General features: G+C 30.9%; 1 protein-coding gene across 1 annotated transcript in view; it reads left to right on the top strand.

Moving 5' to 3' along the window:
- The window catches only part of LOC129944305 (capon-like protein), a 209,575-nt gene that overhangs the window by 5,351 nt on the left and 179,710 nt on the right, over positions 1 to 24,514 (top strand). The window contains exon 2 of the mRNA XM_056053652.1: positions 2,639 to 3,260. Coding sequence (XP_055909627.1) covers positions 3,159 to 3,260 — 102 coding nt within the window. The 5' untranslated portion in view covers positions 2,639 to 3,158. The remainder of the gene's footprint in view (positions 1 to 2,638; positions 3,261 to 24,514) is intronic.

Genomic DNA, 24,514 nt, shown 5'->3' with positions numbered 1-24,514 from the left:
GTTGTGCTGATAATAATAACAAAGAACTAAGGAAATACGTGCAAAAAAGTCTTATTCAAAAGACTGAATTGAAAATAAGGTTAATGCACTTATAGAGAGACTTTGATTAGATAAAGGTGTGGTTAGATTAGGAATAGCAAATTTTGTCTATATAAACTCTAAACACAAAGGTACGGGTAATAAAAGAACTATCAAAACAACAAAGGCTGCTTGTGCTTGCTACATTTGTCGACAAAGAAGTGAGGAATATTATTGAAATGAATCAGCTGGAAAAGTGTAAGGAATAATATCTTCTAGGTTTGGATTGAAAGCAAAACTGCTGCATGTCTATTTTATTTATGATATTGGTGGATAATGACATTTAAAAGAGATCATTCGTCGTGCTGAAGTTTTGCCTTTTTTTTCTGAAGAAATTGAGAGTTGGGATACGAAGTATGTACAATGTTTTCAATATTATGTAGGTAGTACATGTACTAGTCGTAGCATGGAAATTGATAGTGGCTCTGGCACCGCCGCATGTGATGAGAATTTATTTAAAGCAACGAGTTTTATTTTTTTTTAGTAAAAATCAGGTTAGCTAGCTAAGATACACATGTATGTATGTAGGTATAGCCACTTGTAAGGATGCAAAAATGAAAGTGGTTTTGCATAAGTTCAGTTGATATTCTTATATGAGACCAATGCATAGATGTATATGTAATGTTTACATATATTTAAACACAAGATCAAGATGTGATCTGAGATTTAGAATTATCCAACAAATCAGTTCAAAAGGGTATTTGAAAGGGTATTTGAAATTATCTTTTTCTGACGATTACATATTATTGAATTCCTCAAAATTACTGAATTCCTTAAAATGTTTAGTGTATAATTATTTAAGGCACAAGTTCTAAACTTTTATGATTTTAATGAGAAACTATGATCCCCCATTCTTGTAGTGAATTTCATATGCATTCCAATGTCTCTTGCACCACGTATCATTCCATTTTAAGAAACGTCTTATTATTTACATGTCAAACTTCAAAAAATGACAGCTTCATAAGTGACACCTGACCGAATAGTCGGTTATTCAAAATGAAACCGCTTATTTCAAAAAGTCTATACTATCCTGCTCAATTACTTGGTAAGAAGTATAGATGACTTCATGACCTTATTGTTCCGTTCCAGTTTTATTCTCTTTGTTATTAATGTTATAAACTTATGTATAATAAACCTCCAGATAAGTACGTACACTTTACCAAGTATAACTCCTAAATCAAAGCTAATAAATTCCCAGAAGCCTACAATCCAAAAATTATTCGTGGTTTGCTTTGAGTATAATGCTGCCTAAATATTCTCAAAGTACCTTTTTACATAAGAACATGTGTGCATTATGTATTTATGGGGCTTCTTATACACCAACAAAAAATATAATGTAGGCGTTTTGATATCTAAACAAAGGATTTCTAACAAAAACAAAAGATAAAGCATAAACCTTCCTCGAAATACTTGGATTTTATTAACTCACGCCTACATTAGGTTTCCCCGAAGTTAACTCTCTTTCTTATGCATATCACCTAGTAGCCTATTTTTTTTTCTTTCTTTTTTCTTGAACAAGATTGGTATCATGAATTAATCCTTCCTCCAGCAGTCACCTTCGGAAGGTATACGTATTTTTTCTGTAGATTCTAAAGTTCTAATAAAAATTCACCTCAATCATCAGAAAAAAAGTAAGCGTATGTTTTTGTCAGGCTGTAAAAAAATAGTGAAACCAAATTCTAAAAGATAAAACCTCAAACCGGAAAATAACACACAGTTGAACTGTTTCTCCGTGACGCTTATGCTTGAGGCTTCAGGGCAGTGCTTTTTTTTTCTTCGTTTCGAGTGTGTCCACAATCTGGATTATTTGCGCCTTTCCTTCATATAACAGCCTTCAGCTGAAACTCTCCGCACCAGTCCAGCTTTTGGTCACCGTCACATCTCTTTTAGTTTACCTGTCAGAGCCAGGTGTTTTCCTCCGAAAATCTGTATAAAACCCCCTCACTCGGTCTCATCTACATAAAATATTTGACTTTTGGTCCCGAAGCAAGAAGGCAAATATAATATTCCCTCCTTTACAAAAAGTGAGCGAAGCCAAAGAGCGAGTGATTCTTTTTTTTCGGTTCTTTGTGTCAACATGGTGTTCTTTTATTTTGAAGATTCTTTTTCGTTTGTTGTTGATGAATAAAATTATCATCTTTATATCTTGAATTTTTTCTTATTCGTATCTTCGGATGGGATGTCACTCAACCAGTTCCAAAACAAAAGTTAAGATAAGAAATGTTTTGTTTTTCTGGGTGTTTTGTTGGCTTTTTGGTCTCCATAGCCTTTTTTTTTGTGTTTCAATTTAAGAAACCTTTAAAAAAAGGTTCACCTTACACGAAAAAATACAAAGCAAATCATCTTCATCTTATGTCTGAAGCTTATTTGGACACTTTGAAGTTATTTAATACTGCGAGAGGGAGGATTTGTTTGAAAAATTCTTTAAAAAAAGATATATTTTATTCCTCTTTTGATTTGTATATCAAAGTGATTTAAAAATAAATCTGAGAAACTTAAATGCGATTAATAAATTTTGTTTTTTTTTTGTTTTATTTTCATCTGTTTTTCTTTTTTCCAGAATCGTTTTTCGAAACATCCGCCCATTACTCAAAAACCCAAAGAAGAACGAAGAAAAACACATAATTATTCAAATATACTAAAAAATAACTTAGTAACCCGGAAACCAGACCAGAACAGCCCAGACAGGGAGAACGTGTGTTCATGTTCATATTTATGAATAAAAATTCGTGCTTAAAAAGATCTTAGAACTATCAAAAAAAGTTAGAAAATCCTTCGAAAATTCTATCATAAAATTTCAAAATAATTGTGAATTTATTCTAAACTGGTGCTCTCTCAGTGAAACGACATCAACAAAAGTATAAATAAAGATCATCCTAAAGAGAGTGTGAAAGAAGTTATAAAGAAAAAAAAAGAAAATAATTTATAACCAAATAACAAAAAGTTGCATGAGTGCCCGAAGCAAAACTGGTGTTTTATTATATATTAAAAAATCTGTACGCAAGCGCAGTGCCAAAAAAATGAAATCAATTTCATGATACTATAAGTGGTCTGAATCAGTGATATTAAATTATTTAAGAATGCCTTCGACACCATACGATTTGGTACAAGATGATCAGGATCTTAGGATACCGTTGCATGCCGAACAGGCCTTCTTAAATGGAATAACATTTCAAGCTAAGGTGAGTTTTTGTTTTGTTTATTTTTTTTTAGTAAAAAAAATTGTATTTCGAATCCATATTTTACAATCAGCAACATTAAAAGTTGAAAGCTTTTATAATTATTGCTTGTAAATTAAGTTCTCCTTTTGAGCAGGGTTGCCATGGAACCAAAAAAGAAGCCAAGCATCTTTGAAACGGACATTCTTTTGTTCTATAAAAATGTGATAAACGTTCATACGTTCGGGATACCTTTTTTCGTTGGTCATATTTCAAAAACAAAAAAGGATATGGACTCAAAATAATTTGTTTTTACAAATAATAACTTCAAAGGTACTTTCAAAAAATTAAGTGAGTGTGTTTTTCTCACTAAATCATCGTCATCTTCGGTTCGACGACAGGAATTTGGTCTTGGCCTCATTCGACAAGTCTCTCCAGTTATCCCTTTCACAATTCGAAGCCATTTGGTTGCGCATCCCATTTCAGGCACCCTGGGTAACGCCATTTATCCATTTCTGCTTTGAGCTAGATTGTATACAGGTCATGATTGTAGTGTCTCAGGAATCATCCTTCCTCACATAAGGGCCAAAAATTCACCGTAAGACTTTTAGTCTTAAATAGGACTTAGAGGTCGGAGCTTCTTTTGCGAAGCACTTAGGTCTGATATCCAAATGTGAGTACTGGCAGAGCCATAGTCCTGTACAGCAGCAGCTTAGAAGTGATGGTAAAGTTTCTGAATTTGAAAAGCTGTTGATTTTGTTCAACCGTCCGCGTATGTATTTTCTATGCCCTTCTTGATCCAAGGTATTTGCTTTGCTTGTTTTTCTTTCACTTCTGTGAAGCCCCAGCTCGATCTTGATGAAGGAATCTTTTAGCGCTTGTTCTATTCTTTCTATGATGTCGATGACGTCTGCGTAATCCAGTATCTGGCTGGGACCTGGTAACGATGGTCCTACTTGTTATGGTCCCAGAGTCACAGATAGCTACGGATTGATTTCTCTAACGCTAGGTTGAAGAGGAGGCATGCCAAACTATCTCCTTGCCGGATTCCATTTTAGATAATAGACAAAATTGGTTAAATTTATCGGTTTTCGACTCAAGCAGACTCAAGAACAAAGGTACTGTTATAAATATATTCTAAGACTTATAAAATTATTAAAATGCATCCCAGCCTCTTTTTTCAATTTTAATTACCTAATTAAGAGTATTCATGGCGTGATGGCTAGTGCTGTGTCACCTAAAGATTTTTTCACTGGTATTGCCTCTTGCGAGGAATCCTCCAAGGTAATTCTGGTCCTTAAAAATTGTTTCTTAAATAAACCCTGTAGAATCGTCAAGACTTTGTAGGCCCTAGTTCTGAACGTACTGTTGCGCCACCTAGTTTGTTTATTTTATATCTCGAAACATAGACTTCAAATAATTTTGTTATGTAGGTACTACCATTAAGGTGTGCAGAAAGAACCTTCACAAAATACAGTGGGTGTTGTTTTTTTAATATCCAAAATAATTCTGTGTAACGAAGAACTAAATGTTTGACATCTGTCAAAGTTTTTAGAAAAATCAAATTGACAGTTTTTTCTACAATAAATAACAGTTTAAAATTTTTTGTACCACAATTTTAAAGCAAATAAATTTACTACAATTTGAGCTTAAGGTTGTGTCCGTAGATGTGACGGTTTTCAAAATACAGATGGCCGAAAATAAGCTTATTTTTATTTTATTAAAAATCGACGAAGTAAAACTAAATTTAAAAAGAGAGGCTGGGATGTGACCCACACTGAAAACTTCCCATCCTGTCTGTCGATGTGTCTTGCTTAAAAAATTTTTTGTTAAAAAAGTTGTCAATTGAATTATTCTAAAAAATTTACAAATTAATAACAATAATTTGCATATGATGAAATAGTTTGATTTCAAAATCTATTTTTTTAACGAGATTTTTTAGTCGTTAACTAATTTTTACCAATTTTAGTAGCAATGCTTAAAAGTTTTAATTTCTTATACAAACAAATGCAAATTGGATGAATGAAATTATTTTGAAGTCAATACATATTATTGTTCACGTGATATCGAGAACTGAACATCATTTTGAGTCCAAAATTGAGTTCAAAATCAATTCATACGAAGTTTTAGAAATGCTTTTTTTAGGTTTTTATGATTTGTTAAAAAACTGTCAATTAGATTTTTCTCAAAATTTTACTCAATTTTGACAACAATATTAAAAAAAAAATAAAATTAGTTTAAAGCCAATGTCCTAAAGTTTTGAAAAGTTTTTTTGAGTCGAAAATCAATTTTTAATAACTTTTATTAATTTTTGTGTTTAGGTTTTTATTTTTTGTAAAAAAATTGTCAATTTGATTTTTTTTTTCAAAACTTTACCGTATGTTGAAAACAATATAATCTCAATTTTAACACCTTTGAGCAATGCTTATATTTTTTAAAAAATAAATTGTCGATCTTCTAAAAAATTCTACCAGATGTTAAAAAAATTATTTTTCGTTGCACAAAATTATGTTGGAGATAAAATCATTTTTTTATTCGTAAAATTTTATAGGCGACAAATTTGTTTTTTCCGTTTTTTTTTGGTTATTAAAAAACATTTTTTGTTTTTTTTTTTTTCAAAACTATATTTGTTTGGTATCACATTACAATATATAATATAACATTTAATTCAAGTCGCTAGAGTCATTGGTTCGTGAGATATTTAGGGTTTACCAAAATGTTCACCTTTTTTTTAAACTGCTATGGTAAAAAAACCACCCACGCAATTTTCTTGAGAGCCTTTTCTGAATCTTTCTGCATTATTATCTGTATAACAAAACTTATTTGAAGTCGATATCTTTTCTTGATCTATGGACGACGAAAAACACGAACTTACGTAGACACGCACGTGCAGACATCTTTCTAAAAATCTTTTATTTCGACTCTAGATACCTTGAAAAGTGGAGAAAGGTCAAAATTTTCAATTAGACTAGTTCCATTACAATAAGTTCTTATGGGAAGTTAAAAATAGAAAATTTGTCATAAGTTGTACCATATTTGTGGAGTGAGAAGATTGAGGCAAAAGAAGAAAAAAGTAGTACAGAATGGGGGCCCTATTTCCCCCCTGTTAGTCTACATCTACTATACTATTTTTAGTAGTTTTTTTTCTGGACAGAAAGCGCCATTTCCTTACATGTAGTAAATTATAAGACGATATTTCAGCTGTTCGACTTCGAGGTGTGAACGTAACTTGGCGAAAAATCGACAAAACCGCGAAAAACGTTAATTTATATTTATTTTATTGCCAATTTTATCCCTGATGGTCTAGTTTCTACCCTAAAAAACACTCTTAGCTTTCAAGCTCATTGAATTCACTCATCTCGGTTTACCCAATATTTTAAAAGTAAAAATAAATAAAATAACTTACACTAAGCCTAACAAAAATATAAAACAAACAAGAAATAGATGATTCCTTTCATTTCAGTCCAATATGGTTGACTTTTCATTTTGACCATGGACTTAGTAGGCACAATTCTGGTTTGTGAAATTAAATAAGTTAGAAAAATTTGAATAAGGATTCATATGAAAGCTCCATTATTCCTTAGAAATTGTATGACCAACCATAATATTACCCTATTTCAACTTTATTCATCTACAAAAGATAAACTTACTCTATACTAATAAGATCATAAGGTTGTGCGGTTCCTATGTAGATTCTAACCATCAAAACATATTTTATATAATAATCCACTACTAGAAGTCCTAAATCAACTTACAGTTCACTGAACCGTTCTTAATAACACCCACAGACCCAAATATACATATAGACACTCTGAGAAACATAAAATGTTTTCATTTCGCATTCACATTTCAAAAAAACTTTTTGTCTCTTCAGCAAAACCTAACCTAACCTAAAAACACAAGAAAAACAAAATAGATATAAATTCAAAACTCACACGATAAATAAATTGAAACGTTTATGCGCGTAAACCATGAAAGATAAAAGGCAAAAATGCCCACATTTCCCTTTCGTATAATTTTGAACATATATTTGCTTATGAAGTTTTTGGGACAAGTGAATGAAAAATAAAAGAAGAAAAGTTTATTAATGAACCCGCAATGCGTAAACAGAGGCTTTGGCAATAATAAATTTTCATTTTTGTGCAAAATACTCCGCATTGACTTGGGTCTGTGCTGTTCTGTGTTTTGGATATAAATGGTAGACATATAGTTTAAGTGAACTTTCTGAAACCTGCATACAACCTGCTCTTCATATATTGGGTAATTTTTCAGAATATTAAAGGAAACCCAACAAGGCAGAAGAAAGCCAAAATAGAAACCATCGACGGACGAACCCAATTTAAGTTGAGCCAATATGGATCCTGATCCCGCTCCTACTTCCGGTCCCGCTCCAGATTCAATGCAGCAATAATGGCTTCAGCAGTAGAGTCCTTATTTTTCTTTATTATTAAGGATTCATGCAAAAAACGGGAAGGAAACCGAGGAAGGGAACGCAAACGTGGCCATGGAAATAAAAATGGAGCTGAATTTATGACACTATTTACAATTCTCATCTGGTGAAATATAGAATGCTTTTTTTTATTTGGATCAGACCATGATACGAGTAGTATGTCTTCATTCAAGCGTGTGGTAGCATTGCGGAATCGGAATAATAGATTCAGACGCGCCGCTCCGCAGTACACAGGCAAAGGACTCCCTGAAGCTATATTATATGTATACTTGTATGTGGAGGGAAATGTTATTTTGTATTTTTCTTTTGCCCATGTTAAGGTTTACTATACTCGTATATGAAGAAGGATTCAAATTGGGTTTATCCTTATCTTCATATGTCTTTTTAGCTTAAAGGTTCTGATTTTATTTGTGAGTTATCGATATTCCTTTGAAGACATTTGCGTAGGTTGGGTTTTTTGATTAAAACTGCTTTTGTATGGCTTCCAGTGGGAATAATTCCAAATTAGAATAGATTCGGAAAAGCACATTCATTTAATAAGTCTAATTGACTGTAGGAGTATATATATAAGGAATATTATGGTTTATATTGGGAAGATGGTTGATTGTGTTGCTAATTGGACACTACCACCAACAACGACAACCGACTTACAGATACAATTTGATGCTTGTCTCTTTTATTTTTTGGAAAAGACAAACAAGCTCCGGAATTAATTAGACTCTAATGAAGCGTCCTCGTCGTTGTCCTTCGTCAATGTCTTTAATGTTTTCTTCCCACTGCAACTGGTGGTGGAAAGGCCTGACAAAAAGCTTTCATGGCTTGAAATTGAAGTATAAGAAGATTCAGGCTATAATATCATAGAAGAACTGCCTGAAACCCTTCAATTTATGACGTGCGTGGGTTTTCGAAATGCGTATATAGAGTAAGTTGATTGAAATTTCTATTTTAGTCAACAAGGACAAGCTTATGGCTTAACTCTTCTATATTCAATGAAACCTTGACATGTAGAGCTTTCTTATGTGTGACATTTTGTTATCTATAAAGGACCTTTGGAATTTAAAGATACAACAATTTTTGCGGTTTTAGCATTTAAGAATTCCATATTCTTACATACAAAAACTTAAATTCTACTGCATCCTCCGTATATTTCTAACAGAATGATTACACTGGTTACTTTTGTATGATTTGTTGCAGTTCAAAGCCCTAGATTTGGTTAGGTTAAAGTGGCTGTTTATGATGGAATCGGACACACTTAGGCCATTTTAATGGCCCATTGTGAAACTACATGAATCTAGAGGCTTCCTCCTAAGCTCAATGGAACCACTTTGAGTCCCTTACAAAGCGCGAGAGGCTGATTATACTAATATGATTTAGATCGTTTGGATCATTATAGAAGAATTCTCCTAGGTAATTCTTGCATTTTTGAGCTAAAGCAGGGCAGTACAGAGCAGTTGAAGAACTGTTTCCTCTTCTTCCTCGTCCATACAGCTTCTGCAAAAGTCATTTGAGAATACGTCTAGCCACGTGACGTGCTTTTCTATTAGACATTATTCTTTTATAAAACCTATTATCGAGCTTATATGCGATTTGCTGAGAGATAGCAAAAATCTTGAACGTTTTAAATCTAATGTTGGCCAGATGTTTTTTGTGACCTGACACGTGGTCGGTGATGTTGTTCCACCTAGTGTTTGCCTTCTTCATAGCGTCTTGCATAATGAATAGTTTACAAGTAGCGATTGATATGCCAGCATTGGCCAAACGTGGTAGCATGGGCTGTACTGTACCGTTCCTGGCGAGTTCAGTTACCTGGAATGTCCCTATGTGACGGCACCCAGCAAAGGTGAATATTAAACTGTTGTGCCATCTCCATTAGAGATGATCTTTCTTTTATCGGCAAGAGTTCAGCTTGGAAAAATGATTGGGTAAGCGGAATGAGAGACTTAATTTCAGTCGTTCAGAGCACACACCTGCTCTGACCCCTCCTTTTGTTTTTGAACCATCCGTATAAAAATGCATTGACTCGTCTTCCAGAAATGCTATACCCTCCCAGAAAGATCTGGAAGGTATAGAAATATGGAAGTATCAGTAGAATTGCAGTTGAGGGAGTTCAAGGCCTTACCCTACTGTCAAAATAATTCAAAATCAAGAATTTAACATTATATAATTCGGATATAAAAATAAACCACCTCTCGTCTTTTTAGGGGGCAAAATACCCATATTTTAAAATGTCTTAAATTCTGAGTTTAAAAAAGGTTTAGGGTTTAAATACTACATATGAAGTAATACTGTATGTACAAGCTCTCCATTACAAACTTCTATATGAACAACGTTCTGTATGATCAAAGCTTTGCTAAGTCAAAATTCGAATGCTTAAAATGCGGATTTTTTGTTATGCAGTGTTTTGAATACAGTATTGTGCAACATTTCAACACCAACCCTTATCCAGGTGATTTATTTATTGGAAGTTTTAAGTTATTTTATGAGTCAGTAATGACTTTGTAGAATTTCTGGCAAATACTCCTTAAACTTTGTTCTATTATGTAAATTGTCTAAAATGTGATTAATTTTATTCCGACAAAATAAAATCGTGAATTTTTGTGGAAATTACACTTTCAATTAAAAAGCTCTGCTTACATTGATTTGGGTGTCATCGAAGAAGTCACCTCCTCCACTTCAATATTTGTCACTTAATTTCATTAAAATAAATCTCTAACGACAATAATAAATATTGTCTTATTTTTTGATTAAAGATAACAACAATAACAGCAAAAACGAAAACAAAAATTCAATAAGTAATCACCGTTCATTTATGTAAATTGTAATGAAATTCCAAAGAAAAATCTATGAATCTCAAATGTATAGATACATAAATACGATGAGGCAAACAAAACTCTCAATGAATACTAAAAAAGATAGATAAAAAATATACAAAAAAAAAGAACCTTTGCACCTAAGAGATTTCCAATAAAATTCTTCAAACGTATCTCTATCGATTGTGTTTTACAGCGCGATTAATTCACATTACGAATGAAGTGAATTGGAATTTAAATTCTGAATATTTTTGCTTTGTTATAATGCTGAAGGTGCTTCTGCTGATGCTGGTGCTTCGGCTGCTAAAGCCGACGACGCGACGCGACGGTGCTGGTTGTGCTGTGCTAAAGTGGTGGCTTGTTTGGCAGGCTGGGAGTCTGGCAGAATGAATGGATGGATGAAGTGGTACATAATGGCAGCAAAGTCTTACTCCTTGTTGACTTCAAGCTGCAAAAGAATGTCTCTGAGTAATAGGTATTCATCTGTTCAGCAAACAAAGAGCCGACTTGGTATCACAGTACCTACCACGGAGCCCAGTGCATATACAGGATAAAGATATATAGTCAAGTCATTCAGTCATGCATAACCACAAAAGCTGGTGTAGAGTATATTTCTACACCATGCATACATCATCTACGAACAACTGAGGTTACGCCATCTGTAGTGTGCTACAAGAAACAACTTTACTACAGAAAATGACTAACAATTTGATTCGAGAGATAAGTACCTGTGTTAGCATGAGAGAGAATGACGGTAGCGGGAGACAAAGCGAAATTTATTAACAATAAAAAAAGAATTCAATAAAATAAATATAAATAAAATAAAAAAACAAACATGAACTTGGCCCCATGTGAAAGGGAAGGGGGGTGTTGACTTGTTTTTGTTAAATAAAACAAATACTCCTCTAATCGTTTTCTATATAACAAAAATGTTTAAACAATGACAATTTAAAATTGAAATAAATTCACGTAAATCATGATCACTGCTTTTTACTTACGTTTGTTTTATTCAAACATTTGGTGACATTGTCAACTGTCATTAATCAAACAGAAGGAGATTATTGCCATTTGAATGAGTGACACTCATCTCACCGGCAATGATGCTCGATATCAATAAATGGATATAACGTGCTTCAGGAGGTAACACCCTTTATTAGAGTTGAATAATGCCTATGACTACTGTGTCATGATGTTTAATTAATGCACTAACTGTGAATTCAAAATTTTTACGTGATTTGTATGAATGCAAAAATGATAAATCATTTCCGTTTGATATTAGCAATTTAGTGAGTCACACTAACTAAACTACGCCATTGGCACTGATTTAGGTTAAAGCCTAACTTGGAGTGGAACAAAGTTCCGGTAAAGCGTGAATCAGTGCAGGTTATTTAATATTTATTTATTGTTTTAAAAGCAATGATGACATTCGATTGTTTAAGTTTAAAACCAAAACATCACTGACTAATGATGTGAGGTGTCTCATTAACTAATTTAATAAAAGCGAATTAAACAAAATCAACTTGTATGACCTGTCGACCTACTTTAACAAAAAAATAAACAAATGTTATAAAATTTTCAGTTTTAGTCTAAAAACAATTTAACAACTTTTTTTTATTGTTTTTAACTGCTTCATTTTAAAGTGCAGACAGTACAAAAAAACAATAAAATCACTATATTCAAATATTGTTTTGGTGGCGCAACAGTATTAAGGCACAAAACGACTTACAACTCTCAATCATGCTTTTTTTTCGTGTTGCAAGAAACATAAATCAAATATCATGGCAATTGGTAATAAATATTCTAATATAGAATTTGTCATGTTTATTTTTAGGAATGGAATCAATTTCAACACTTCTAGCGTGATGTTTCTAAGCAATATTTTTGGTACTAACGTCTCTATTAGTACAAAAGACGCTAGTAAATAAAATGCGTACGCTATTGAATGTGGAAGTTTGTTAGAATGTTCAACATTTTTTAATAATTCAATATTTTTAAATAGATCAGGAAAAAAGAAAATATTGTCTCAAAAATGAGAACGTTTGCATTTGAAATACTCTAAACTATCATTAAAAAAAACATCAAAAAGTACTATTACTAAAAGCTAAAAGTTTATGTGTGTTTATTTTTGCAGTCTTATAATGTCAATGGAAAATCCTTATTGGTTATAAATTTCGGCTTCAAACTATAGGACTCCTACATCTCTGACAATAGTACACGCACACAGAAATGGCTAAGGCTTCTAAGTCACTAGGCCCTAGTTCTCAACGGACTGTTGCGCCACCCAATTTATTTATTTGTTATAAAACTTCAAGATGAAATAAAACAAAGATTTCTAATTGACATATAATTTATTTTATTCTAAAAATAATCTTCTAGCATTATAATTTAAATATGATTTCTGGCATATAACTCTTAACGTAGTCATATCTAAAAGTGCAATTTTTCTATGACTTTTTCCAATAATTGTGGCCGCATCGAATGTTGTCCTCCAAGTGGTCAATCGTTTCGAGCTTATTGGTGAGTTTGACTAGAGACTTCACATAAAATAGTCAATAGTCAATAGGACCTGATTCTCAATGGACTGTTGCGCCATCTAATTTAAACATTTATTCACAAAACATACTAAATATTTAGTTTTTGTGGATGATGCAGTCTCAACACTCCAAATATAGCGATTGTTTTCTAAGTAACCTTCATCGCTAAAATATTTCCCTTATTTCATATTTCGAACACAGCAATGATTTTCAAAATAAATTTGATTAATTTTTTGAAACACTTGTTCAGCCGTCAGTCTATTAATGTTTAAATGTCGAACCAAACTTAAAATGAATCACTCAAAAACTGATAAAATGTCTGCCGGTTAAAATTGTGTATACAACTTAAAGTTCTATACCTCTAAAAAAACACTCATTAAATGAAGTCAGACAGTTAAAAGTCATCATATTATTTTTATGTTCAAGATATTCTAAAAACAATTTTTAAAGTTTTTAATATGTGAGGTTGGAAATACATATTTCATTTCATTACAAAAGTTTCTGTGGTTAATTTCTAGTTTTTGACAATTGAAAATGTCAAACTGTTTTGACAATTCTCTTTAAGCAATTAATCATAAATTGAGAAGCACCCAGTACAAAGTCTTCAACTTCTGGAATTTTATGTTGACAAAAAATATTGTCAATTTTTAGTTCATAGGGCATTTCGTCTATTTAAGGGTATTTATAGTGATAACGCTTATTAGATTCCCATAGGAAGTTATTGTAATGGGTCCGATTTGTCGAGTTGAAATTTTTTACATTTCTCGACGTTTCAAGGTCCCTGGGGTCGAAATAGAAGATTTTCGTACGTCCGTACGTTCGCGACGTTTTTTTCGTTTTCCAAAACTCAAAAACCAGACTTCAAATAAATTTTGTTATACAGATAATAATACAGAATAATGCAGAATGGGCTCTCAAGAAAATTGAGTGGGTGTTTTTTTTTTTTACCATAGCAGTTTAAAAAAGGGTGAACATTTTGGTTAACCCTAAATATCTCACGAACCAATGGCGCTTGAGACTTGAATTAAATATTATATTATATACTGTTACTTGATACAAAACCAGTATATTAACAATTAACGGTTTTTTTATAAATAAACAAAAACTGAAAAAAAAAGTTGTCACCTCCAAAATTACAAGAATAAATATGATTTCATCTCCAAAATTTTGTGCAACGAAAAATAACGTTTTTAACATCTCGTAAAATTTTGAGGAAAATCAAACTAACAGTTTTTTATAAAAAATGAAAACCTAAAAAAAAACAACACTCAAAGTTGGTAAAAATTGAATTTCAACTCAAATATCTTTTCAAAAACTTGAGATTATTGCTTCTATTGTATTTTATCTTGTAAGAAACATTGTTTTAAACATTTGGAAACATTTAAAAAAAAATCAAAGTGTCAGTTTTTCATTTACAAAAAATAAAAACTTAAAATTAAATATAACAAAAGTTGGTAAAAACTGATTTTCGACACATATATCTTTCAAAACTTTGAGATTTGGCCTTATACTACTTTTATCAACATTCAATAAAATTGAGAAAAATCTAATTGACAGTTTTCTTACAAAAAAAAAAATAAAAACCTAAATATAAAATAACAAAAGTTGATAAAAATTGATTTTCGACTCAAATACCTTTAAAAAATATGAGATTATGGCTTCTAACTAATTTTTACTTACAGGAAATATTGTTTTCACCATTCGGAAAAATTTTGAGGAAAATCGAATTGACAGTTTTTTGTATAAAAAATAAAAACCTAAAACAAAACTTGGTAAAAATTTACTTTCGACTCAAATAGCTTTTCAAAAACTAAAAATATTTGCTTCAATCATATTTAGTAGTTTTTTTTTATAAAAAAAAAATCCAACTTTTCATAAAAAAATAAAATCTACAAAGAATAGTACGCAAATTTGGTAAAAATTGGTGTTCGGTCCTTGGTATCTCTCAAATTAGTGGGAAGTTATCAGCGTGGGTCGCATTGCAGCATCTTTTTTTTTATTAAATTACTACGTTGGTAAGTAAAATTAACCATTAACTTATCAACGTAAGATCTACTAAAACTGACTGTTTAGTGGGGTTTACTTTTCAGTGGTTTGATGTGCCAGATGAATTTGAAAAATTAATGAAAAATTGGTCTTATCGATAAAATTTTTAACTCTTAGTAGCGGTGGACAAGTACCGGAAATCAAATAAAAAAAAAAACAGATAATAAGAATGAAAAATTAATTCCAACCAAACTTCTGCCATTTAAACTCAAGTTTTTCAAACCCAAAATTCTAGAGATATGAAAAAGTTACTAAAAATATAAAACATTCCAACTTTACAAATTGAAACGATTACAATAACTTGCAAAAGGAAACTACTAAATTTGTATCAATGTTTAACTTATGTCTCTTTTTTCAACAAGAAACAATTAAAAAATGTATAAACATTTTTCGTTAAATATTCACATTTCCTGTACGCAATGTTTTAACAACTGTCATAATTTGTTTCGATGAAATCCCCCCCTGGTGTGAGTACTAAGCATATAAATCAATCAATTTGATTCGTTGGTTTATGTAGTGTTGTTTTGATATGCAAATTTCCGTTTCCGGTTTTTCATCAAAAACTCACATCAGTTAGTGTATTTTCTAATAATTTATTCACAATTTCTGTCGAAAATTCAATACAAAAAATTTTAGTATTTGGAAAAAAGTTAAATAATATTAGTTTTTTGTTTTGTTGTTTTAATTTATTTATGTACACAATACACATATGAATTGTACATTCTTTTGCCGGCATTTTTCATATGTTCTGAATATATTTTGATTTTGTTTTTGTTTTCTCTCAATATGAGATTCGTGATCACATAACTTACTTAGGTTAAGCGATTGGAAGTGTTGAATTTACGCAAACAATATTTGTTTTGATTGGGAAAAAGTTCGAATTATTGTTTGCTAAAAGTTTATTATTTGAGTTTTTCTTCGTTGTGATTTTTATTTATTTTGTTTACTTTTTTTTTCTTCAAATATATAATTATATAAATCAATTGGCATGTAATATTGAAGTGCGAAAGCATTAACTATTTGTTTATAAAATAAAAGAAAAGATGAATCCTATTCAACATTTTTTTATCGCAATATTTTCTGTCTTAATAATTTCTTAAACAAAATTTCCAAAGACATTACCTTTCATTTTGTTGTGCGTTGTGTTTTTTGTTTTTGTATATATTGATCTATTTTTAAACAAATAATGGATGGTCATTAAAATGTACATATATTTTATGTGTGTGTACTAAGTTTTGTGGTGGATATAGAAAAGAACTATTTTCTGCCCTGGACTTTTGTTTGCAAGATTTTATGTTTAAATATTGCAGACGACTTCTATTTTTAAAACATCCGGCTCTCGAGACATTTCCATCAAAATGTTTGTTTTTAAATATAAAATTCAATCAAGGGAATTCCAAATTCAAATAGAAAATTATTTTCTCTTAAGGCGAAATGAGAAAATCATAATGATTTTGGTAAACATAAAATAAAGAAAAAGCAAAAGTTTAAAAGGCCATATTTATTAATTCTCTATCTTCATCATTTTAAATGTTGTTTTTCTTTTGTTCGTAATATCTTTAAAGTAATAAATACAAGTTAATTCAAGCTGTAATGAGTTTTAGATGAAATAAATTGCGCTAATTCATCCAAGTCTGACGTCTGAACACTATACTTTTGCCCTGAAGGGGCTTCTCTATCTCTCGCCGTTTTCTTAAGACTATTCACTTAATTACATAATTACGAAAGAGCATTTAATTCACTTGGTGTTGTTCGTTTGTGTTTAGCTTCTAATAAATTACCAATATTGCCAACTTCGTTATTTTTCAATACTATGTTGAATTTTATTGAATTATTTTTATAAAATTGATGCTCAGTTTTACTGCGGTTATGAAAGTTTTATTAATTTAATAATTGTTCAACTAAAAGTTTCATGATATTTATCTCTACCATTTCTTTAACAACTTCTAAAAATGTATCTGAAAGAGTTAGTATGTTGTTGGCAACACTGGACTTACGGCTCCCTTCGATTACAAAACCTATCCCGAGTTCAACATCAAACCTCTGTGTCTAGCCGCCTCTTGCTGTAACTGTACGAGGACGTGACGCCACGATGATAAATAATTGCATTTTGCTCATCAAAACGTGGTTGAAACAAAATAGTTGCCATAAACAAACATATCACTTGTGTCGGTTCGGTCGGAATAGGGTTCTAAAAGAAAATACGTCTGGCATTCCATTATATGCTATTGCCCGCATTAATTTCCGGTGACTAATTGCTTGACCGATTTCATAACAAGTTTTAGGTTCAACCGCCTATATTCTATACTGTGTGCCCACAATAGACCCTCAAATAAAGTTCATCTGCCTTAGCACCAAATCATAAAAACCGAACAAAACAAGGAACCCTTCTTCACAGCAGAGGTCTGGTCCCGTTCGTCTCATCGTATCGGTCGTTCGTCGGTGTTATATTTGTTTTATGCAAAAATAGCTCAGGTGAAAATTTTCCACTTTATCGAGTAATCGATGAGAATGCTTCAATATTTTGTGGCTAAAGGTGCTTTGTCACATAAATAATGGTGCGGTATTTCCGGATAGGAACCTCAACTCTCTTCAAATATAACGACGACCACGACGACGCATTTAAGAGTGGGTTTTATAAACATATGTACATACCTATAGGTTTATATAGCTAAAGGTACTTACAATGTTGGTATTTCGGTCGAGTGTCTGATGAGCTTGGTCTTGGAGCTTTGTAGATGGATAAAATATTGCAAAAACGATTTTGCTGTGGCATCAGTTTTTATTAAAGGTATTAAAATGTTGGGTTGTTTGTTGAATTGAGTTCAGTAGGACAGCAGCCAGTCGTTCGTCGTACGCCGTTCCTCATCGTCTTCTTGACACTTTGAAATTTAATTAGTTATGATATGATATACTATAAACATAAAGTATATCTTATTATAAAACTGCAACTTTATTTGTTTAGTCATAAGAAGTTGATAGTAAAGACAAAAATTGTATCACAACGTGATGATAAATTAGCACGCGTTTTGGTGACATATAACAACAAAGTAATAAAAAGTATAATTTAATATTTCTGCAAAATTAACTGGATATGGGCAGTAAAACTTGGTTTTTGGAACTTGAATATAATAAAAGGTCGTTGGAATACTCGTATCTATGATTTTCACTCATGTTAACATAGTAAACACGAGTATATGCCTCATAAAGTTTATTTAGTATTTAGCAAACTGATGAACAAAGTTGATTAGTGCGAAAGTTCTTAGCGGGAAGATGAAACAAACATAGCAGAAAACATAATCAAGCTTTTTGTTTTAGATTTAGAGTTTTTATGAAGGTTAAAATACATGGAGATGTTTAGTAAGTGAGTACCGAATATTTTTTGGATAGAGCTATGTGTATATGTACTTTGAAACAACGCTTTAAGATTAAAGATGAACGAAGATCGCAGCACAGGTAAATTCGAGCTGTTGGTGTTTTGAAACAAACATTTAAATTTACCTTTTTTTCCAAATGAGCATATTTAAACTGATCAAAAAAAATAAAGTTTTTGTTTTCTGCACTCTAAATCAAAAAGTGTTGTTTAAAAGGGCTTAGCAGTGCTAAATTCAATTCTCACGTTTTAATTTTTAGATTATATTACATTTTTGAAATACACCTTTTTAAAATTTTAACAAAATATATTATACTGTATTTTTAAGCTAAGCTAATAGCTCTTAAAATTAAAATTGTATGCGATGATGTTACAGAGAACAAATCTTTAAATTCTGATATTAGTTTTACGAAAATTATCATTAATTATGAGAGGACTTATGGGTTTTCTTTTGACTCTATATTACTTAAGGTACTTTTATCCGCTTTTGTCATAGTCCATGCTTCTGCACCGTATAGCAGGACGGGGGAAATGAGGGTCTTATATAGTGACACTTTGTTCTCTCGAGAGAAAGACGGTGTTGTAGGTCCTTTTTTGATGACAGTTTTAACTTTGTTTTGTGCCCTCAATAACAGTTAAACCCTCTGCTTCAATGTTCGCAAAAGCCCCATTGGCATCACTCTGAGTTTTTCTGATTATGTCAATGTCAATGCCATCAACATATGCTAGTAATAAGACAGACTTTTGACAGATAGTGGCTCTAGTATTGACTTCGGAGCTTTGCACTGTTCTTTAAAGTACCATGTTAAAGAAATCGCATGACAGGTAATCACCTTGCCTAAAGTGTTTTTTGACATAGAAAGGTTCTGTTAAGTTGTTTCCAATCTTTATGGAACAGCGCGAATTTTCCATGGTCATCCTGCACAAACAGAGCCAAAACTAGACATGGCTCTATACACCTCGTCCCTCTAATACTGTCATATGCGGCCTTGAAATCGATGATAAGATTGTGGGTGTCCTATTAACATTCTTCAATTTTTTCCAGGATCTATCGTAGTGTGAATATTTCATCGACTGTAGACTTTCCTGGCTTAGACAAGGCTTGGTCTTAGGACCACACTATTAGGTTAATGATTAATGACGTTCGCATAGTACAACAGAGAAGATTTTGTAAGAAGGTTAAGTCGACTGTTTCGTCTATAGTTGGTGCAGTTTAAAGGCTCTCTTTTCTTTTGGCTCAGCATTAAGTCTTGAAAAAACCTTAAATTTATTTTGAAAAATAAGTTTAAAAGTGATAATTTTGAAATTGGACTTTTTTTAAAGCTGTTTTAAGCTTTATATATATATACATTTAAGAATACCTGCTTTGAATTTTTTAATATATGTTTTTAAAAAACTTGAATAAAAAAAATTGAATCTTCTTACATAGTTTTTGTGTTTTTCTATATAAAATACTAATACACCATAAAGGTTTAGAGTTGTAAGTCACTAGGCTTTTGTTCTCTACTCATTTATTTACTAACTATAGAAAGTTATTGTAATGGGTCCGATTTGTCGAATTGAAAATAAAAGATTTTTAGAAACATGTCTGTGCGTGCGCGTGTACGTACGTTCGCGAAGGTTTTTTTCGTCGTCCATAGCTCAAGATCCAGCAGAGATATCGCCTTCAAATAAATTTTTGTATACAGATAATAATGCAGAAAGATGCATTCAAAAATTTTACAAATAAAAATGATTTTAGCTCCAAACAAATTTTGTGCAAGGAAAAATATAGTTTCTAATATTTGGTAAAATTTAAAAAAAAAAACGAATCTTAAGTTTTTTTTATATAAAAATAAAACATACAAAAAACATTACTTAAAGTTGGTAAAAATTTATTTTCGTCAAATATCTTTTTAAAGCTTTGAGATATTGGCTTTAAGTTAATTTTATCTTTTAAGAAATAGTGTTGTCAACATTCAGTAAAATTTTGAGAAAAATTTAATTGACAGTTTTCTTTACAAAAAATAAAAACCTTAAAAAAACAGTACTCAAACTTTGTAAAAATTTACTTTCGACTCAATTAGCTTTTCAAAAATTAAAAATATTTACTTTAAACTTTTTTATGTCACACAAGATATTGTTTTCGATATTTAGTAGTTTTTTTTTATAAAAATCCAACAGAACATTTTTTCATAAAAGAATAAAATCTACAAAAAATACTACGTAAATTTGGTAAAAATTGATGTTCTATTCTTGATATCTGTCAAACTAATTTCATCCATTGATTTTGTAAAAATTTAAGAAATGCTACTAAAATTGGTTAAACATTCGTTGTCGACCAAAAATCTATTTAACAAAACTAGATTTTCAAACTAAACTATTTCTTTATGTGAAAAATATTGTTGGTAATTTAAAATTTTTTAAAAATAATTCAAGTGACATTTTTTTAACACAACACGAAAACCTACAACTTTTAAATAAGACAAGTCGACAGACGTGATTGGAAGGTATCAGTGTGGGTCGCATCCCAGACCCTTTTTTTATTTTGTTTTGAGATCAAAATATTAAAAAAAAATAAGTGCCCTTGAAAAGAAAATGTTGCTTTAAACACTATCATCAATTAATCGAAGATTGAACTCTACATAATCGATAAATGCGCAACAAACAATTCTAAATTTAGACTTCTTACTATTTGTATTTCTATTTAAATTATTGTTTAAAACATTTTTTTAAATATATGTAATTGAGAAAAAAAATGTTTACCATTTGTTTAAAATATTTCCCAATTCAAATCCCAATCAAATTGAATGAAAGAATTGTTTAAATCAGTTCAAAGCTAGTTAGCCTTGCTTAATAACCACTCTATTCCTAATAATATCTAACTTCAAGTACTATACTTAAGACAAATAGAGCACTTGTTGGCATTTTTATGATGCCAACATATCATTAGCCCGACAGACTTATGAATTCTTTATTATTTTTGGTTTGGTTTTATTTGATACAAGGCAAAATCTTAATCCAAAAATAAATCCGCTCATTAAATTGAATAAATTAAAAATCAAGATGGTAATTCAAATACGTATCCAACGCACACAAAAACAAAAACATTAAAGACCAATTATTATGTATTTAGAATGGTTTTTTAAATAAATTCAGCTGTACAGAAATTGCCTTAGAAATTTTAATATAAATATTATTGTTGGAATAAAAAATCGTGTCGGTTTGAATGAGATGTTCTTGAAATAAGCCCTTTATAGAAAATTCACATAAATATTGTGATGTATACATTTTTGTGTGTATGATTTTTTGAATGTTCCCAAAACCTACCTTCAGGCCATGCGAATGTCTCATTAATTAAACAATCGCATCTAGGACAAATGTATTTTTGTACTTGTTCACAATTTTCCTCTCCTGTTTTGTTTTTGATAATTTAAACTTTTTTGTTATTATTTTATGTTTTCTTTTGCTTTTCATCTACAAGATAATTAATAATTCATTTCTCTTTTTGTCTGTACAAACAAACCGCACCGCACACATCGTGCATGTTGCATATATTTAGGTAAAGTAACCTCAATTAAAGAAAATGTTTGTGTTTTCCAAACAATTTTCCTCACTCAGTTCAGTTCAATTCAGTGCTGTGCTGTACTATGTGAATTTATTTATAGAATGGCGCACGAGGTGTTCTTTCTCATATAAAAATATATATGTATGTATGCAGAAAATGTGAATAAGGCAAAGGAAAAGGCAAATGAAAATGAAAATGAACTTCATTCATATCGTACACAATGGTGAACTGAAGGAAAGGTATAGGCAGGCCAAAAATTTTACTTCAAAAACTTAAAATGATTTATATTTTTCTAATTTTTTTTTGTGCAATCAATGAACCAATTTTTCACAAAAACATTTCCTTTCGAACAGAAAAATTATACATAAATATTTAAGTCCTGGATATATCCTACACATTTCATCATAAATAGATGAAAACTTGACAGAGTGTTCAGTGTTTTTGAAAAGGGTCCAAAGTTGTCGAAAAAAAGAATAACTCATTTTTGGGCTTGATATTGGGTATGAGTATGATGTTTGTTTGAAGGGTTCTTCTTTCATACAAAACAATTTAAATGAAAATAAATATATAAGGGTTCAAAAATTAATTCAAACAATAGGTTACCCCGATTGGAGTATACAATGCAACATATGCCATCATATTTTTTAAAACAAATTCATATAGACAATGATATGTGATGGAAACCCACATATTTCTTAGAAGAAGGTTATTCTTAATGTTGATAAAATGTAAATCATGTTAACTGTTCAAGTCCTTTTTTGATTTTCTTTAACCTACACACCGTACACACATATTCCAATTGAGCATCCTTATAAGAGTTATTCATTTATCCTTCGTATTTATTTGAAGGCCCTCTACGAGTAAAGTTTTAATTTGGGTTTTCTCGTGAAATAAAATGCTACTAATAGGGCATATTATGCATAGATATGAAATGGCTTACGTACAGTAAAAAAAAAGAATTATTGAAAATAAATTATGTAAGTTTCATGTGCGTGTGCATAACTTTTATCTTATAAAAAAATATTTTAAGGCAAAAGTTGGCACGGGTTAGCATATTAAGCTAAAGACCTTATTGACTGTATGCATATGCATACACATTCAAATATTTTCAAAATTTATGTACATATGTAGGTTGAGCAATAGGGACAATTATCAAAAAAAGTGCGTATACGCCTTAGTGAACATTTATTGGTTTGTCGTTGTTTAGTGTGAATTTAGAATATTAAAGTTTTTTTTTGAAGAATAGTTATATGAAAAGTCATTAATATTAACCGTTATATTAGTTTACAGCTTTTAAACATGATATTCCAAATGAGAGTACAATAAATCCACCTCGAAATCAGAGATCATATGTTAAAAACTCGTAAATACTTTAATTTCTATACATTGTTTGAGTAGTCACTTAAGATCTTGTGTCTTTGTCATAAGTTGCGGAAAGTCAAAGGTCACGAAAATTTGTTATTCCGAATTATTTCAGTTTTTAACCTAAAATTATCTTAATATTTATTACAAAAATTGTCAAGCATAAGATAAAAAAGTACTGGGTGTTTCAAAACGAAATCCCGGATCTAATGACAATAATGAATTTGAAAAGCTATTCGTAGTACAGTAGAAATTGTATATGAATAACAAAATACACAATCCGCAGTAGAATCACTGCAGATAAGAGTTTGACTTTTATCGTTTATCGAAATCAATGTTGGTGTTTTTGATTTTTAAACGTTATTACGTTTGATCGCTCTTTGAGGATTGATGGGTTTGTTTGTAGAGTAGTGTACAGCATACACAACATTATTACGTCATTTAAATGTATGTTTTAAATTAGTTATAGTCCTACAAAATTGTGTGCCGACTCTTAATCAACCGAAGAATGATTACCTTTTAGAATAAAACCAAAAAAAAAGTATTTTGGCAGGCCTTCAAAAAAAAAGATACCAAAATTCAAATCTTAATCCTAATTCTGATTTTCAACGTTGCTTAGCATAAAATCGGTCTCTTAGTTCTCTGAACTTCGTTGTAATGTTTTTTTTATAATTAAATGTAAAACTAAATAAAAGGATACTTTTGGTCTTGTAATTTGACTCTACTAAATAAATAATTAAACGGAAACGTACATAAGCTGTAATATTTGTTTAATTAATGAGACCCACAGTTTGGTATTATTTGAAATTTGTAGTGGCAACTGGGTTATATATTATTAGTTCAGTTTTTATTCCGCTTCGATTTCAGTGCAGGAAGCGTAATGCTTCGTACAGTAATATGAAGTACAGAGATTTGTCCTTTTGCCGTACTTCATGAATGTCGAACGTTTTATCACGCTCTACCTTTAATTGATAATGCAAAGCCCACAAATTAAGAATTAATGTTAAGTCCTTCCATAAAGATAAGTGCAACGTTTAGTACAGTGCTGTTAAGTACAGAGATTCGTTCTTTTGCCGTACTACTTGAATGTTGAATATATTATCACCCTCTACCTTTAACTGTTAATGCAATGTCAACAAAACTTAAAATCAATGTT

The sequence above is a fragment of the Eupeodes corollae genome, chromosome 2, assembly GCF_945859685.1.
Source record: "Eupeodes corollae chromosome 2, idEupCoro1.1, whole genome shotgun sequence".
NCBI classification, from domain to species: Eukaryota; Metazoa; Arthropoda; class Insecta; order Diptera; family Syrphidae; genus Eupeodes; species Eupeodes corollae.
The sequence above is the reverse complement of the archived record's forward strand: the minus strand, read 5'-3'. Positions and strand labels throughout refer to the sequence as shown.